The 15,663-nt window shown below is 50.3% G+C and overlaps 1 protein-coding gene across 2 annotated transcripts; it reads left to right on the top strand.

Annotated features, from left to right (window-relative positions):
• Window positions 1-792: 792 nt before the first annotated feature.
• On the top strand, window positions 793-14,468 carry Asb10 (ankyrin repeat and SOCS box containing 10). 2 transcript variants are annotated; one of them, XM_034519385.2, is made up of 6 exons: window positions 793-1,133; window positions 1,922-2,189; window positions 4,408-4,927; window positions 8,854-8,967; window positions 9,226-9,411; window positions 9,554-14,468. In XM_034519385.2, the coding sequence occupies exons 1-5, from the start codon at window positions 863-865 to the stop codon at window positions 9,409-9,411; spliced, it is 1,359 nt and encodes a 452-aa protein (XP_034375276.1). In that variant the 5' UTR covers window positions 793-862; the 3' UTR covers window positions 9,554-14,468. The 2 variants fall into 2 exon arrangements, with proteins under 2 accessions (XP_034375276.1, XP_034375275.1); XM_034519384.2 differs by lacking the exon at window positions 793-1,133 and adding an exon at window positions 1,175-1,766.
• The last annotated feature ends 1,195 nt before the right edge of the window (window positions 14,469-15,663 follow it).

The following is a 15,663-nucleotide window of genomic DNA, read 5'->3' as shown; positions in this document are numbered from 1 at the left end:
CCAAGAATGGATGGGAGGCCAGAGCCCAGGATGGACACTGAGGATCAGAGCAGGGTCAGCACCCAGGATGGACACTGAGGATCAGAGCAGGGTCAGCACCTAGGATGGACACTGAGGATCAGAGCAGGGTCAGCACCCAGGATGGACACTGAGGATCAGAACAGGGTCAGCACCCAGGATGGACACTGAGGATCAGGGCAGGGGCAGCACCCAGAATGGACACTGAGGATCAGAGCAGGGTCAGCACCCAGGATGAACACTGAGGATCAGGGCAGGGTCAGCACCCAATGGGCACAGGAGTGATTTTGTTGCTCTCCAAGGACCAAGCCCTGCTTTCCTGGACAGAGGTTGCCTCCAGAGACCCCCTGAGGACACCTCATGCCAAATCTCTAATGCTTGTCTCTATCAGGTTCCTTTGGGCTTAGGAGTGGGAGGTTGTATTTCAGGAATAGGAATCAGCAGCCTCCCTTGAGGTCACAGACGAAGGCATGTGGAGCTGACTTGGTGATGGAACCAGTGGCAGATGAGAAGGAGCTTAGGGTCCCGGCTCCAGTCCTGGTCTGGGATAAGTTATCTGTGTGTCCCTAGGCACAGCCTTTCCTTCTCTGGAACGTTTTTCCAGAATATGAGGCAATGGCTTGGACAGCGCTTCAACCTTGATGTCATTTCCACCCCCCCTCTCTCTGTCCGGAAAGAGCACTTCCCCTAGGTACTGACAGCAGGGTGCTATTTACAGCTGGCTGGCCGCGCCCTTGCTCCTCCCACACTGGGCTTCTCCTGGCTGGGGCCCAGCCCTGCCTGCACAGTTCAACTTTAGCGTGGCCTGCCTTGCTTCTTTGGCTCCCTCTCCTAGAAAGCAGCCATGCCCAGGGGAAGAAGCTCCCCTCCCTACAGGAGACACAATCTGGAGTGCCTCCCCTCTTCTCCTACCTGCCAGATCTGGAGATCTCAGACCTTCCCAACCCGGAGGACCCCTGGGTCATCACCACTGCTGTGCCGTGACATGGCTCTGCAAAACGCATTGTACACTGGGGATCTGGCAAGGCTGCAGGACCTGTTCCCCCCACACAGCACAGCCGACTTGCTGCTGGAGAGCCGGACAGCTGAGCCTCGCTGGAGCAGCCACCAGAGGGGTGAGATGACAGCTGGGGGTGGGAAAGCCTGAGATGGTAGCTGGGCTGACTGCCTCAGGAACAGAGGTCTCAGGGACTGAGGGCAAGTTGAAGTCCCTAGCTGCTGCTCACCATACCAAAACTTTTCCAACAACCTAGCCCTTGGCCCAAGATAGAAGTCATGTGGAGCCCAGAATAGCTCCTGTTAGACATCGTGGCCAGGTCGGGCTCCAGCAAGGGACATAGGACCTCTGCCCCCTCTGCTTATTGTTCTCTCCTTTCGTTCTCTCTGCCTGTAATCTCTTCCTCTTTCCTTCTGACACTATCCCTTTCCCCATATGCTCATGAGTTGGTTCCCAGAGGAGTGCAGGGACCAGGGAGAGCCTCAGGGTGACAGATACAGCCTCTGTGCCAGGCTGGTGGAGCAGCCTGACAGAGGGTCTGAGGAGCACCTTGAGTCTGGCCTGGGGCCTATCAGCATCCGCACGGCTTCAGGACCTGCCCTTGCCTTCTGGCAGGCAGTACTTGTTGGGGATGTGTGCTCTGTTTCTCAAATCCTCTCGGACTCCAGCACAGATCTGGCACCAGATTCCATCTTTGATACCAGCGACCCAGAGCGATGGAGAGATTACCGCTTCAACATCCGTGCTCTGAGTACGGGCTGGGGCATGGAAGGGTCTGAGTGGGAGAGGGGAGGGCTGCAGACCGAGCTCTGGGTCCCTTCATTCTGCCTCTGTCAGTGTCATCCCCTTGACTGGCAACTCTTTACTACGCCTTAGGATCTGAGGCCTCTGACCCTCTCTTCCTAGGACTCTGGTCTCTGACATATGAAGAGGAGCTGACTACTCCACTGCATGTGGCAGCCAGCCGTGGCCACACTGAAGTCCTTCGGTTGCTGCTGAGGCGTCGAGCAAAGCCAGACAGTGCCCCCGGGGGCCGCACTGCGTTGCATGAGGCCTGTACTGCAGGTCACGCTGCCTGTGTCCACGTGCTGTTGGTGGCTGGAGCAGACCCCAACACCCCTGACCAGGACGGCAAACGACCTTTGCATCTCTGCAGGGGGCCTGGTACCCTTGAGTGAGTGACCTGTTATCCTGAATCCACTCTCAAGGGGACAGGTTGGGCTGGTAGTGTCAATATGTAGTCACTTCCAAGACATCCACCTGGGTCCTGGGCAAGAAACTTCTGTTCCACTGGGGGATAGTGGGTAGCTGGGGCAGGGGCCCAGCCTCGTGGCCCTCACTGAGGGCTCTGGTCAGCTCCACAGTGGAAAAGATGTGTTGTTGTGCTGTTTTAATGCTTTCTGCACTCATTGATGTTACCTGCATGTGCTATAGTATGCTCCTACCCTCAGGGAGCCTGCTATCCTATAGCCCAGACTATAAAGGACTAAGTCCCAGTGTGTAGGGTAGCAGGTTGGATTCTGGTATCATCGGGGTGCATTCACATCCATGGGCTCAAAAACAGCTTAAGAATCAGGCCTGGTGATGAATGCTTGTAATACCAATATCTGAAAGATGGAGACGGGGGTTAGGAGTTAACGGTCATCCCTAGCTGCATAGTGGCTCAGTGATGGGATGCTTGCATAGTCTTCCCAGAGCCCAGGGTCCTATCCCAAGCACAGCACAACAGGAGAATGAACTTAAGCTCATTAAGAAACTGGTTGACACATGCATGTGTGTCTGTGATTGATCTTCTATAGGGAAATATTCCTTTGCATGCCCTAAGTTGTTATGACCAGTGATCCAGAGCCCCTGACATGATGAGACTCCAGTCACCACTTTGTGGTCACAAGAGAATCTGAGCAGAAGGGGCCTTGGAAACCCCAGGAACTCAGGCCTATCCTCTATGACTGCATGATATGATTTGCAGAAAGGGCAAGCCTTCCTTCTTGAGTCCCCTTCTAAGGACCTTGACCCCTTGTTAAACTCATTGTGAGCTCATCACAATGGGGTTTGTCATGTTACAGTTGAAGACATGTTCTATACCCGGGGCATACTGGTATACACCTATGATCCTACAGGGGTGTGAAGGCAGGAGGATCTGAGGTTCAAGGTCACCCCTGGCTACAGAGTGACTTTTAGGATAGTGTAGGCTTCGTAGCAAGTTTCAGGTCAAACCCTGTCTCAAAAACACAGAGACGGAGAGAAAGAGAGAAGAAATAAATCATGCCATGTAATTTAGAGTTTCCTGGAAGCCCTACTGAAAAACAAAAACAAAACAAACAGGCAATTGCAGTAAAATACATATAATACAAAACTTTCCATGCCAGGCACGGTGGTATAATACGTGTGCAGGGAACCAAACGAGGATCTTTCGAAAAAGCAGCCAGTGTTCTTTTGCTGAGCTCTGTTCTTGCAGCCCCCGTGACCTCTGAGATATGAGATTAATGAGAGTACCAGGGACTGAGGCTGGGTATCAGAAGAACATGTTCCAACCACATGGTAGCTGCTTGTGATTCATACTCTCGTGAGTCCCCTACAGAGGTGACTCAGGTCTGTGGGGCTTTGTTTTTTATTATTGTTTAGTTTATTTTATGTGTATGAATGTTTTGCCTCTGTGTGTGTGTGTGTGTGTGTGTGTGTGTGTGTGTGTGCATGCACATGCACACCTGGTTCCTAAGGCAGGTCAGGAAAAGGCTACAGGATCTCCCAGAACTGGAGTTTGAACGTTTGTAATCCATCATAATGTTGCTGTGTTTTGAACCTGCGTGCTCTAGGAGAACAGCCAGTGCTCTTAACTCCAGCCCCTCAGTTTGTTTTTAAGGCCACTGTGTTGGGGCTGAAGAGGTGGCTCAGCAGTTAAGAGCACTGATTGCTCTTACAGAACAGAGCTCAGTTCTCAGCACCCATATCAACTGCCTGTAACTCCAGCTTCAGGGGATCTAACAATGCCTCTAAACACATACACACACACACACACACACACACACACACACACACACACACAGAGAGAGAGAGAGAGAGAGAGAGAGAGAGAGAGAGAGAGAGAGAGAGAGAGATATTCTTAAAAGAATAAAAATCTTAAAGCCCAGAAAGCTGTCACCATCACCATGGGCTGTAATGGCTGTTGCCTGTAATCTCAGAACTTTGGAGGCAGGAGGAGTTCAGTAGTAGTTTGAGAGCAAGCACAGGGGATCCATTGTGGATTCTGCCTCTTGTTTATGGGAAAGCCCGGATAATAGGAGGATGTAGGACCATGGGTCCACAGAGCCCTCCGCGTGTTAGCTGTGCTCAGACCAGCAGCCATGCTGCACTGTTGCTCTCTGTCCTCACCCACTGTCTCTCCTGATTAGGTGTGCAGAATTGCTCCTGAAGTTTGGGGCACAAGTGGACAGTCGGTCTGAAGATGAAGAAGAGACCCCTTTGCACATAGCTGCCTGGCTTGGCCACGTGGAGCTAGCAGATCTGCTTCTGAGATGGGGTGCATGTCCTGATGTCCGCAATTCTGAAGGCTGGACACCATTGCTGGCTGCCTGTGATGTCCGCTGTCAATCCCCAATGGATGCCGAGGCCACCAGCAACCGCTGTTTTCAACTGTGCCGCTTGCTGCTGTCAGCGGGGGCAGATGCTGATGCCGCCAACCAGGACAAGCAGCGGCCCCTGCACCTGGCCTGCCGCCATGGCCACTCAGCTGTTGTACAGCTGCTCCTGTCCTGTGGCGTCAGCGCTAACGCCATGGACTATGGAGGACACACGCCTCTGCACTGTGCTCTGCTTGGTCCGACTACAGCGCTGGCCCACAGCCCTGAGCATGTGGTGCGAGATCTACTCAATCACGGTGCTGTCCGAGTCTGGCCAGGGGCACTCCCCAAGGTACAGGGGCTGTGGGGCAGGGTGAAGGCAATTACCTGTGTCCTGTGTGTTTGCATCTCAAAGCAGCTTGGGGCACTTGAACAGATAGATGGGTTTCTTCTTCCACGCAACAAGTGATCAAATGTAAGGGAAGGGATACAGCAGCGTGTAAACAGGTATGTGTGTGAGTACACATGTGTGTGAATGCACATAAGTAAAGTGGACACTGAGGGTACTGGGTCAGTTACAAAGGATCAGAGAAGGACAGAAGAGCCAGGACCAATGAGGGCAGCAGTGAGGTTTTAGGGGCCTTCTTCAGGCCCTGAGCTGAGGAAGGTAGAATTTGAAAAGATCTGCCCTGGACATGGACGAGCCTCCCTGAGGACAGAGCTTGAATCTGCTCCCCAAGGCTCAAGGGTTCTGAGCATCTGCGAAAGAATATAACCCTACTTTCTGAAAGTTTAGAACCCCTACCTCCCAACCCCCACTAGCTGTCACTACCCTCTGAAAATACTTTTGACTGTCATCTTCCTGTTTCAATCTTATATTCCCTGATATGCATTCAACTCGAGATGCTGGGCTAGGGTGTCCTGGGACCAGGGCCTTGTTCCACGCTGAGTCGAGCTACATTATAACATGGAGGCTTCTGGGCCTGGCATGGGGACAGTTGTTCTCCAAGGGGATATGTCAAAGCTAAATTGGCCTGGAAGGGTAATGGTTCTGGGCAGGTCCCTGCTAGCCCAGCCCCCTCCCCCAGCCATCCCTGTTATCCCTGCCTCTCCCCTTTACTCACAAACGTAGCAGCATCTGTCTGGATTCCTAAGCAAGACCAAATAATTAAACAGCCCGAGAGTTCGGCAGATTGGTCTCCCCTTTGGGAAAATACAAGAAAATCAACAATTAACACTAATTAATCTCCTATTAACACCAGATAATTAGGAGACGAGCAATTCCCTGTAATCTGACTGCGGTACTGACAGCTAATGATTTCCCCGCCAGGCAGGGCAGGAAGAGGACCTGGTACAGCAGATAGACATCCCAGAACCCCTGCCACCTCTACTCCTGAGCTAGCCTGCTCTGGCCTTTAGCTGTCTTGAGGGAAAGGGTCAGAGTAAAGGACACCGTTTCTCCCTTTCTTACAAACTCAGCCCCTCCAGCCTTGGCTAGAGTCCCAACCTCCCAGCAAGGACAACTACAAGACTCACCCATGTGGCAAGCCAGCCTCTGCAGTTCTCTAGAAACCCGATGCATTGGGCTTGATGCTGTAGAGACCAGATGGGGGTCGGACTTTGACACTTGTTCCCGTGGCTGACTGTAAGGGAGTCTCTGAAGGTCTTTGGCTCCCAAGTTCCTAGCAAAGCATAGCCTCTGCTGAAGGACATGGAAAGTTGTAGCATCACAGAGAGGGCCAGTGCCTACCAGACAGTGTACACCAGCAGGTTGTTCAGCCTGACCATAGCCTGTAAGCCTGGTGACCATGAAAAGAGTAGGCTCTGTCAGGCAGTGATGGTGCAGCGTTTAATCCCAGCACTAGGGAGGGAGAGGCAGGCAGATCTCTGAGTTCGAGGCCAGCCTGCTCTAGAGTGAGTTCCAGGACAGCCAGGGCAACACAGAGAAACCCTGTCTGGAAAACAAAACAAAAAATAAAAAAAATAAAAAACAAAACAACACAACAAAACAAAAGAAAAAAGAAAAAATAAACTTTAAGCTCTGATGCAGGGTACCTGTGTAAATTGCTTAATCGTCCTGTGCCTGTATCCTCATTTGTAAAACAGGGTTCCCTGCATCCTAGGGTTAGTGTAGGACATACAGTTCACACGTGTAACTTAGAACAGGCCGTGGCCTATGCACGGTGCTCAGGGTGTATTGGCTAGTGTTCTAGAATGAAGCCGATACATGAGAAAGCTCTTGCTAAGTTGTAAGGAACCACAGCAACAGAAGGAGCCTGGTAGAGGGCAAGGCTAGCTGGCATAGCCTCAGAGAGGGCCTAAGGACTGCCTGGGCTTCCTGGAAGTGGAACTTAGCACGAGGACTCCCTGGAGAGAGGGAAGAAACAGAGCAGGTATTTCCAGCAGAGGTGTAATGTAGTGCCCCTGGCAGGCTAGGCTGACCCAGCTCTGATCAGTACTGTGTAGAGACAGGGAAGGAAATGGAGGCACTGGGCACATAAGTTCTGGCTTCAGGAGCCCCCGTGCCAGGACGAGATCCTTCCACCTGCCCAACTACCCACTGCATTCTCCTGGGAAGCAGAGTTTTCCAGATGCTGGTGTGTGCAGTGGTGCCTATGATAGGATGGGTACAGGTTACATGTGGATACGCTCCCCAGGGATGTAGCACATAGCAGTTCCGTTGCCTCTGAGTGCTGGGATTAAAGGCATGCATAATTTTTTTTTAACTTAAAACATTCTCACATATGTGGGTATTCTGCCTTCAGGTATATCTGTGCAGCGTGTGCATGTCTGGTGTCTACAGAAGCCAGAAGAGGGCAGTGGATTCCCTGGGACTGTAGTTAATATTGTTGTGAGCCTCCATGTAGATGATGGGTCCGCTTCAAGACCAGCAAGTGCTCTTAACCACTGAGCCATCCTTCCAGTGAGGGCTTCTGTTTTTATGAGAAGAGTCTCACGAGGTCTCAGGTAGCTCAGATGAGCTATGATGGCTGATCTGAGATCTGTGGCACTTACAATGGACTCAGAGGCTCCAGGTATGCTAGGCTCTGCTATATCAGCTGTAGCCTTGGCTCCAGTTCTGATCTTCTTAATCTGCTAAGGATCCCACAGCCCAACCACTCTTTAGTCATCAGGAAAGCCCAGGACAGAGCCCTGGAGAGGCGAGTGGGAGGGCAGATATTGTGGTAGGCGGGGGTGAGGCGTTGTTGTGCTGGGCATGCCTGCTAGAGCTGGTGGTTTCTTACGTTCATTGTGTCTCAGCTTCCTTCCCTCATGAGTTGAGGACAATTGCAGTCTATAGAGATGAGGATTAAGGGTCTGCACCTGAGAAGTGCTAGGAAAAGAATCTGGCACAAGCTATGTGGACACTAGAAATACAGTTGTTGATTTTTTTTTGGCTCCCTTCCAATCAAGTACCACAGACCTGTGCTTACAGCCACACAAGACTTGCCCTCCCAGTGTTGAAGCCTGGAGCTAGAAATGGAGGTGCTGGCAAGATGGTTTCCTTCTGGAAGCTGTGCTATACACCTCTTTCCACATTGGATAGAGACCATCCTAATGACTGTCAATTTGGTTGAATCTGCAAACATCCTGTTTCCAGACTGAGCGTGATGATGCTTTCCTGTGATCCCAGCATATAAGTATTAAAGGTCATCCACACTGCTGGCTCACAGCAGCCTGTAAATCTGGCTCCATGGGAATCTGACCCCCTCTCCTGGCCTCTTCAGGCACCCACAAGCTAGTATACATGCAGACACATAGATACATCTTTAAACCCAGTGTTTGGGAGGACAGGTTGATCTCTGTGAGTTTGACGTCCTCTTTATTTATTTGTTGAGAAGGCCTGGAGAGATGGCTTGGGAGTTTAAAGCACTTGCTGCTCTTCCAGACCTAGGTTCCAGAGAACCATAGCAATGTGGGTGCCGGGACTCAAAAACCATCTCATAACCATCTCTAATTCCAGTTTCAGGAAATCTAACACCTTCTTCTGGCCTCCATGGGCACTGCACATGTATGGTGCACAGACATACATACAAGCAAAACTCTCATATACATAAATAAATGTAAATTTAAAAATCTTTAAAAATACATAAGCAAATGAATGAAATACAAAACAGAATCAAGTAAATAAAACCTCATTTTCAAATGAGATCTCACACATATCAGCTGTTGGATCTGCAGTATATTTAGGGGAGAAAGTTTACGGCTGCCACTCCAGTCATCCAGTCACCCCACATGGCTTGTCAGGATTTCCTAATAAACCTCTTCCTCTTGCAGGTGTTGGATCGCTGGTGCATGTCCCCACGGACCATCGAGGTCCTGATGAACACATACTGTGTAGTACAGCTTCCTGAGGAGGCCAAAGGCTTGGTGCCACCTGAGATTCTACAGGTCAGCGTCCAGGACCCTGAGCACATCACCCAGCTTGGCCCTGAGAGACAATATTCCTTGTGGGGCAGCCTTGTCTGTCCTCTATAGAAATAACTCAACAGCCCGCTCATATCTAGAAAAATATACCTTGGGAGTGAGTTTTGAGAGTTTGTATGAGACTCTTGGAGATGCTCCTAATGGTTACCTTCCTGGCCCTGTTAGAAGTGGGTGGCGGCTTCCTAAGGCTGTCCTCACCAGATCCTCTCCTCCTGTCTCCAGAAGCACCATCGATTCTACTCTTCCCTCTTTGCCTTGGTGAGGCAGCCCAGGTCGCTGCAGCACCTCTGCCGATGTGCGCTCCGCAGTCACCTGGAGGGCTGCCTGCCCCACGCACTGCCACGTCTTCCCCTGCCACTGCGCATGCTCCGCTACCTGCAGCTGGACTTTGAGGATCTTCTCTACTAGGTGAGCTCTGGTTTCTGGAGGCAGCTACTGTGCTCGGGGGCAAGCCTGCTAGCAGGAGGCAGGAGGGTTGGAGGATGGTTCTGGCCTGAACCAGCTGCTTCCATGGCCACAGGAGTTCCTTGATCCCTGTCTCTCCTTCCAGATGTGCACTGCCCTGTGAACAAAGCAGACTCCCCAAGGGGCACCTCTCAGCAATGAATGACTCAAGGCGGGTCATTCCCAGCACAAGGTCCATCTTCAAGTCAGGAGTGGATACCTTGATCCACACTTGAGAGAAGAGGCCACATCAGCATCCAGCTGGTAGTGATGCAGAGAGGGCACCTGTGCAAACCTGTGTGACCTGTGTCTGCATTGGAAATCTCTAGGCTGAAGCCCAGAGCAATGGTGCAGGTGTTATCTAATTCCTTGGGAGGCAGAGGCAGGAGGGTGGAGAGTGGCCAGATTGTGCTACATGGTGAGACTTTGTCTTTAAAAAAAAAAAAAGTCTACAGGTTGTGGGATTTGGTACTGTCTCCAACAAGCCTCCATCTGCCTTGATGTGACTCCCTCACACAGAATCAGGGTAGGTTACCCCTGCCTCACCTCTCCAGTATCCAGCAGCAGGTCCCAGGCCAGCCTGCCTCTCTCCTCACATACAATGGTTACTGGCCTCCGGAGTGAGAGCTTGTCAGAATAGGTCGCCTGAAGGGTAGGCAAGGCAGAGGTGTGTGTAAAGGGAAGCTGGCAGCCAGGGGCTGGAGATGGGAAAGCCTCTTGGATAGGGCACATAGATGTGGGAGAGAAAGTATGAGGGTGAGCGCCAGGGAGCCAGGTTTAGGAAAACAACCATTTTTACCTATTGCCTATGTCACCTGTAGGTGTGAGAACATCACTTGGTGCACATCTGGCCCTTGTTCTTTTTAATCTGCTTTATTTTTTTCTATATAAGAGTGTTTTACCTGAATATATGTGTGTGCATACTGTCATGCCTGGTGCCCATGCAGGCCAGAAAAGAGAGTAGAATCCCCTGGAACAAGAGTTACAGATGGTTGTGAGCTGCCATGTGGGTGCTGGAAACTGAACCTAGGTCCTTAGAAAGAGCAGCCAGTGCTCTTCTTCCAAACCATCACTTCAGCCCGGTTGATCTGCTTCTTTAAATGTAGCTTTGTGGTGGCAAGAGTGTGGAGCTGTCACCAGATCTGGGTTTTGCTCTCAACTCTGCCATTAGCTTGTTGTGGAGCAAAAGTCTTCTTCCTAGACTCACATTTTCTTGTCTGTAAGATGATAAAGTTGGGGCAGCACTGCTCACACTGCTGTTCCAGGATCCTACAAGGCAGAAGCTGCGACAGCCCCAGCAGCGGGCAGGGCAACCAGTATCCTACAAGCCCGAGTCCTGGGCAGCCAGCAGCGGACAGGGGTGGGGGTTGGGGGAAGGAGCGGGAGTCCAACTGCCGAGCACCAAGCAAGTGGGCTGTGGGCTGTGCTGTCAAAGGTTCCTGGACCAAGTTCCCAGGATTCAGAGGACTTTCCAGCTGGCTACAGGCATCCAGACTATGTGGGGCAGGGCTTGGAGTTAGGGCAAGTAGGCCGTAGAGGCAAGTGGACTAGAGGTCTGAACTTGGCTTTAACATAACCTTGGACAGACCTGCCAGCTTGGGCTTCAAGTGCAAGGACTGGAGAGAGACCTCTGGTATGACCAGAAGGCCTAAGGTTTTTCTGCACCCTTAGCCATGGAAAAGCCTGGCTGTCTGGTCCCTGCACCTCACAAGGATAAAGGTTGGGGTCAGAAGATACTGATGTACAGGGAACTCACGCAGAAGATGCTTCGCCATCCTAGGCGGGTCTCTCTGGAGATGCTGTCTCAGCCCTGAGGTAGAGTTCTTGAGGATGTCCTGAGTTCATTTATTTGCCCATACCTGTCTCCTGCGTACCAGGCTGGACAAGCGCGTGACTGCAGGGGACACCCTTCTGTCTCCCACTATGCTGAAAACACTAGGCACACAAGAAAAAGCTGCACACAGTAGTAAGTGCAGAGACAGATGAGAGCAGCGATTCAACGGCAATGGGGTTAGTTTGGATTTGGTGATAGGGAAACCTCTTTGAGGAGGTTGGCATTTAACCTGAGATCTGGATGACAAGGCGGGGCCAGCATGTAAGGAGAATGGGAAGAGAGGTGGAAGAGTGACTGGCCAGTGTCCCTCAGCCTGCTTAGCAGTGAGTGGCTGGGTAGAGGAGAAGCACAGAGAATCCACAAGGTCGATTGGAGGCTACAGCAGCCATCCTGAGATGAGGGGGATACAGGGGGACTAGGCTTGGAATTTCTTGGGTGGATGGAGAGTGCTTGCTGATGGACTGCTACCTGCCGGATCTGCCCTCACAGGGTTTTTTACTCTATTTTTTATTTTTATTTTTTGGCTTAAACAACTAGGTGGATGGAGGTACTAATTACTAAGGTAAGGAAGGTGAGGTGGAGAGGTCTGTGTTAGCCAGATTAACCTGTCAGACATCTTGAAGAAGATATGCTCAAAGGCCAGATGAACCAATAAGATTGAAGTACATAAATCTGAAACCCTTTTCAAGAGGACCTTATGGCCTGGGGCACGACTTTCTATGCATCCTGTTTACCGCTTTTGTATGTGCTTCTGTTTGATTCCTTTCCACACTGTTCATTTTGTGCTCCCTGACTGCTGCGATTAAGGAAGCCATGGTCCTGTCCTCAGAAAATTATCAATACAGCCAAGCAGCCGTCGCAGAACACATGTAAGCTAGTTAGAATACAAAGAGCAAAGTTCACGTATAAGGTAAGAGTGGCTGAGAAGGCTCCACAAAGGAATTGATACCTCAGAGGCGCCATATCTGGGGAATACTGGGTGTGGAACTCCTTTCCAAGGAGTCGAGAAGGGAAGACAGGAAGGTGGTGAGAAGGGTGCCTACCTTCATGCCTTGCCCCTTAAGTAAGCAGCATTAAGAAGGCCCTTCCTGGGGTTAGACATCCAGACACTTGCAAGCCAGGGAGCCTCCTCCCCAGCCTCCTGGCTGATGGTCCCGCGGGCCCAGAACCTCTCCCTGGTAATTGCTTTCCATAATGTGTTTGCTCCAAACCAATTTCACGCCTCCGTGAGGACTCCGCCCTGCACAGGAGGCGCGGACCTCCCTACTACCAACCTACAGCCTATGAACGAGTGGGCTCACACATACCACACACATTGAATACACCGAAAGTTGCACATGCCTACATACATGCACACTAAACTTCAAGACATTCGTGAACAATCCCCACTCTGAACCTCTCACTTACTGTGGAGTGAGAAGCTCTCTGAAGCTTGGACCTCTTGCCTGATTCCAGTTCCTTTGCCCTTGGCACCTCTCCCGACTAACGCCAGGGGGCTCTGCGGCACTCCATGCCTCCCTCACGTAACTGTAGTTGCGTTCTAGTGCCACCAGAGGGTACCCGCGGACAGAAGCCGACGAGGCCCACGGTGGGAGGACACTCCAGCCTGAGTGAGTCAAAGACGTGGACCTGCTGGCTTTAGAACACTTTGTCCATTCTTTGTGTCTAGATGTAACTGCCAGCACATGAAGGAGAGGCCAGAAAATGAAGCCTGACGTAGGACCAAGCAAAAAGAGTAGATCAAATGATTTATCCAGTTGTAAGGTGCATGCCGGGGGCGGGGGGGTAGTTATATCTATGAGTTTTAATCGGGTCTGGTTTACTGGTCTATATACAAGAATTAGACCAGCCAGGCCACGTAGTGAGGCCCTGTTTTTTGTTTTTTGTTTCTAAAACAGATAAGTAAACTATCACATTTAAGACTCTCTCTCTCTCCAACAAAGACATAAAAACAAAACCAAAAAGAAATTCCTATGCAGGAGCATTTCCCAAGGCCATGTGCCACAAGACTAGCCCAACTCAGAGTACACAGCTCCATTTATTTTATTGCTTATTTTTAATCTTTTAAGATTTATTTTTATGTGCATGAGTGTTTTGCCTACATATGCATATGAGTACCATGTTCATGCCTGGTGCCCAGGGGGGTCAGAAAGACGGATTCAGATTCCCTGAAACAGATATTACAGAAGGTTGAGAGCTACCACGAGCATGCTGGGAACCGAACCCATGTCCTCTGGAAAAGCAGCCAGAGCTCTTTAAGGGTAGAACCATCATTCTACCTCCTGGCTCCGTTTTAGGAAAAGCCAGCTACTAGACATTCAGAGATTCAGTAACAAAGTAACCATTTTCTGCTCTTTCAAATGTGATGGGCAATGGCATCTGTCCTTGGTCCTAAAGTGCTGCTGACTGAGAGAGGTGGGTCCTTGGGCAGGTGTGCCCTTCCTTTGTTCCCTGCAGGAGAACTGATTAATAGGAGGTAGCCTCGTATTCATGAAATACTTACCTCTTAACTAGTCAGAGTAGACAATATGCTCTCTCTCTCAAACACAGAGAAGTCAAACAGAGGCCATGGCCGTGTGGCTCAGGGAGGACCAAGACTTTTTCCAACTATTTTTTAATCCTCCCTCATTTACAGTGTGGTCTGAGTTTCACCCCAAATAAAAGGGCAAGGATAGAAAGTGGGCTGCAGCAGTCACCCCTGAACATGTGATACTAGCTACTGAATATCAAAGACAGAAGTAGGCACTCTTATGACCCCAGCAGGTCAGGGGGCTGATTGAAGATATAAATGGGTTACAGAGCTCAATATCTGGCACACACGCTGGGTCAGCACAGAGCCCCTGAGGTCTTGCTTAGTTCACTTGCGAGTGGGTTGCATGCTGGGATTTATTGGTACCAAAATATAAACCTCCACCTCCTTACCAACTTGAGTGGGGAGTTTACTGCTCTGAGTTTTAGTGCTATACACACTCTTGGCTTGAGGTAGATGACATACATTTTTGAGATCAGAAGGTCTTTACCCTTCAGACCCCGAGAGTGCATGATCCATTCTGTGCCACAGAGAATGGGTAGGCTTGTTTAAGTGTGCATGTACTACCAGAACTTTGGGACAGAGATATTTCGACATATATCCTTTTGAGCTTTTGAAATTTTGTTCCATGAAATGTTATTACCTATGCAAAAAAAATGAATGCAATTACTTTTAAAAATGGCTCTTCTCCGTGCGTTATTTGATTGGTGCGGAAGCTGTTCATACAGCTTTAATTGCAGTAATTGTAGCTCAAAGTTCCCTCCATAATTCATCAAGTCAATAAGCCTCTATTATGTATCCAACACTGTAAAGCCATCAAACCGAGCACTTGACCTCTTCCTTCTTAAGTACAATACACTTTTGAAATCTGGTCCTCATTATCAGTACCGTGGAAGGCTTGGTTAACTTAACAAAGGTTGCTCAGAAGATCTTTAGCCAAAGATGAACCCTAGTTGTTTATCGTGAGCTGTTGTTCCCAGACCTAAGATAAAGCCCCTGTGTTTTCTCTAAGGTGGCATCTCCCCAGTGTAGTCTCTTGTGTCCACTGGAAGAGTGTAGAGCCCAAAGTAGATCAGGACTGCACAGACATGACACCATCTTCTTTTCACTTCTCAGATGAATTCTGAAGGCAGGATCTCCCTCCTCCTCTCCTCCCACTGGTAGGGTCTCACTGTGTACCCCTGGCTGCCGTGGTCTCAGGTTCAGACTGGCCTAGAACTCCCTAGGTAGCTGAGGATAACCTTGAATTTCTGATCTTCCTGCTTCTGAATATCAACAGGAGCTACCATAAAACCAGCTCAAACCTTATCTTATTTAATCCCGCTTTGGTGCAACCCTGCTGACATCAGCGTGGCAATAGCTCTACTCACTAGCTAATACAATACCTCTGCTTGGGACAAATGTCAGAGACCCAGTAGTCCCTTCGGTCCAGCTCTGTCCTCTGTGGGAGCTCTGTAGGTTTTCCTCTGTATCTAAGTAGAACCACTCGCACTCCTTAACTGCACCCTGTTGACTTGCCTGGCTTTGCTATTGCTCGTTTTAACTGTTAGGCTCTTCCTGACCCCACCCGAATAGTTCTCTAGTCCAAAGGCTGCACTTTTGCTGGCTAGGCTTGCTCTCCATTTGCAAGTTTGAGCCCCTCTTCTTCCTTGTCTTGTTCTCACTCTCTGACCTGAGGTGCTTATGCAGCCAAAAGCCAATGACTTTTGCCTCTAGAGCGACAAGTCTGCTGCTGGGAATCAGAGGAGGGGGACAGTCAAGGCGGAATGGGGGAGGTGAGCAGTCATCTGCAATTAGCAGATAATTAGCGCTGCTGACCCTTGGGGCTCATCAGCGCTCCTGGGGCCAGCCC

Source organism: Arvicanthis niloticus, chromosome 15, assembly GCF_011762505.2.
Source record: "Arvicanthis niloticus isolate mArvNil1 chromosome 15, mArvNil1.pat.X, whole genome shotgun sequence".
NCBI classification, from domain to species: Eukaryota; Metazoa; Chordata; class Mammalia; order Rodentia; family Muridae; genus Arvicanthis; species Arvicanthis niloticus.
This window is presented reverse-complemented; position numbering and strand designations above follow the sequence as displayed.

What these genes read in the sequence shown, in the direction of transcription:
- Asb10 (XM_034519384.2), top strand. Translation starts at nt 1,451, where the DNA reads ATGCTCATGAGTTGGTTCCCAGAGGAGTGCAGGGACCAGGGAGAGCCT. An exon ending in CTTCAACATCCGTGCTCTGA is followed by an intron (nt 1,767 to 1,921) that starts GTACGGGCTGGG and finishes CTCTCTTCCTAG; the next exon opens with GACTCTGGTCTCTGACATAT. An exon ending in TGCCACCTGAGATTCTACAG is followed by an intron (nt 8,968 to 9,225) that starts GTCAGCGTCCAG and finishes TCCTGTCTCCAG; the next exon opens with AAGCACCATCGATTCTACTC.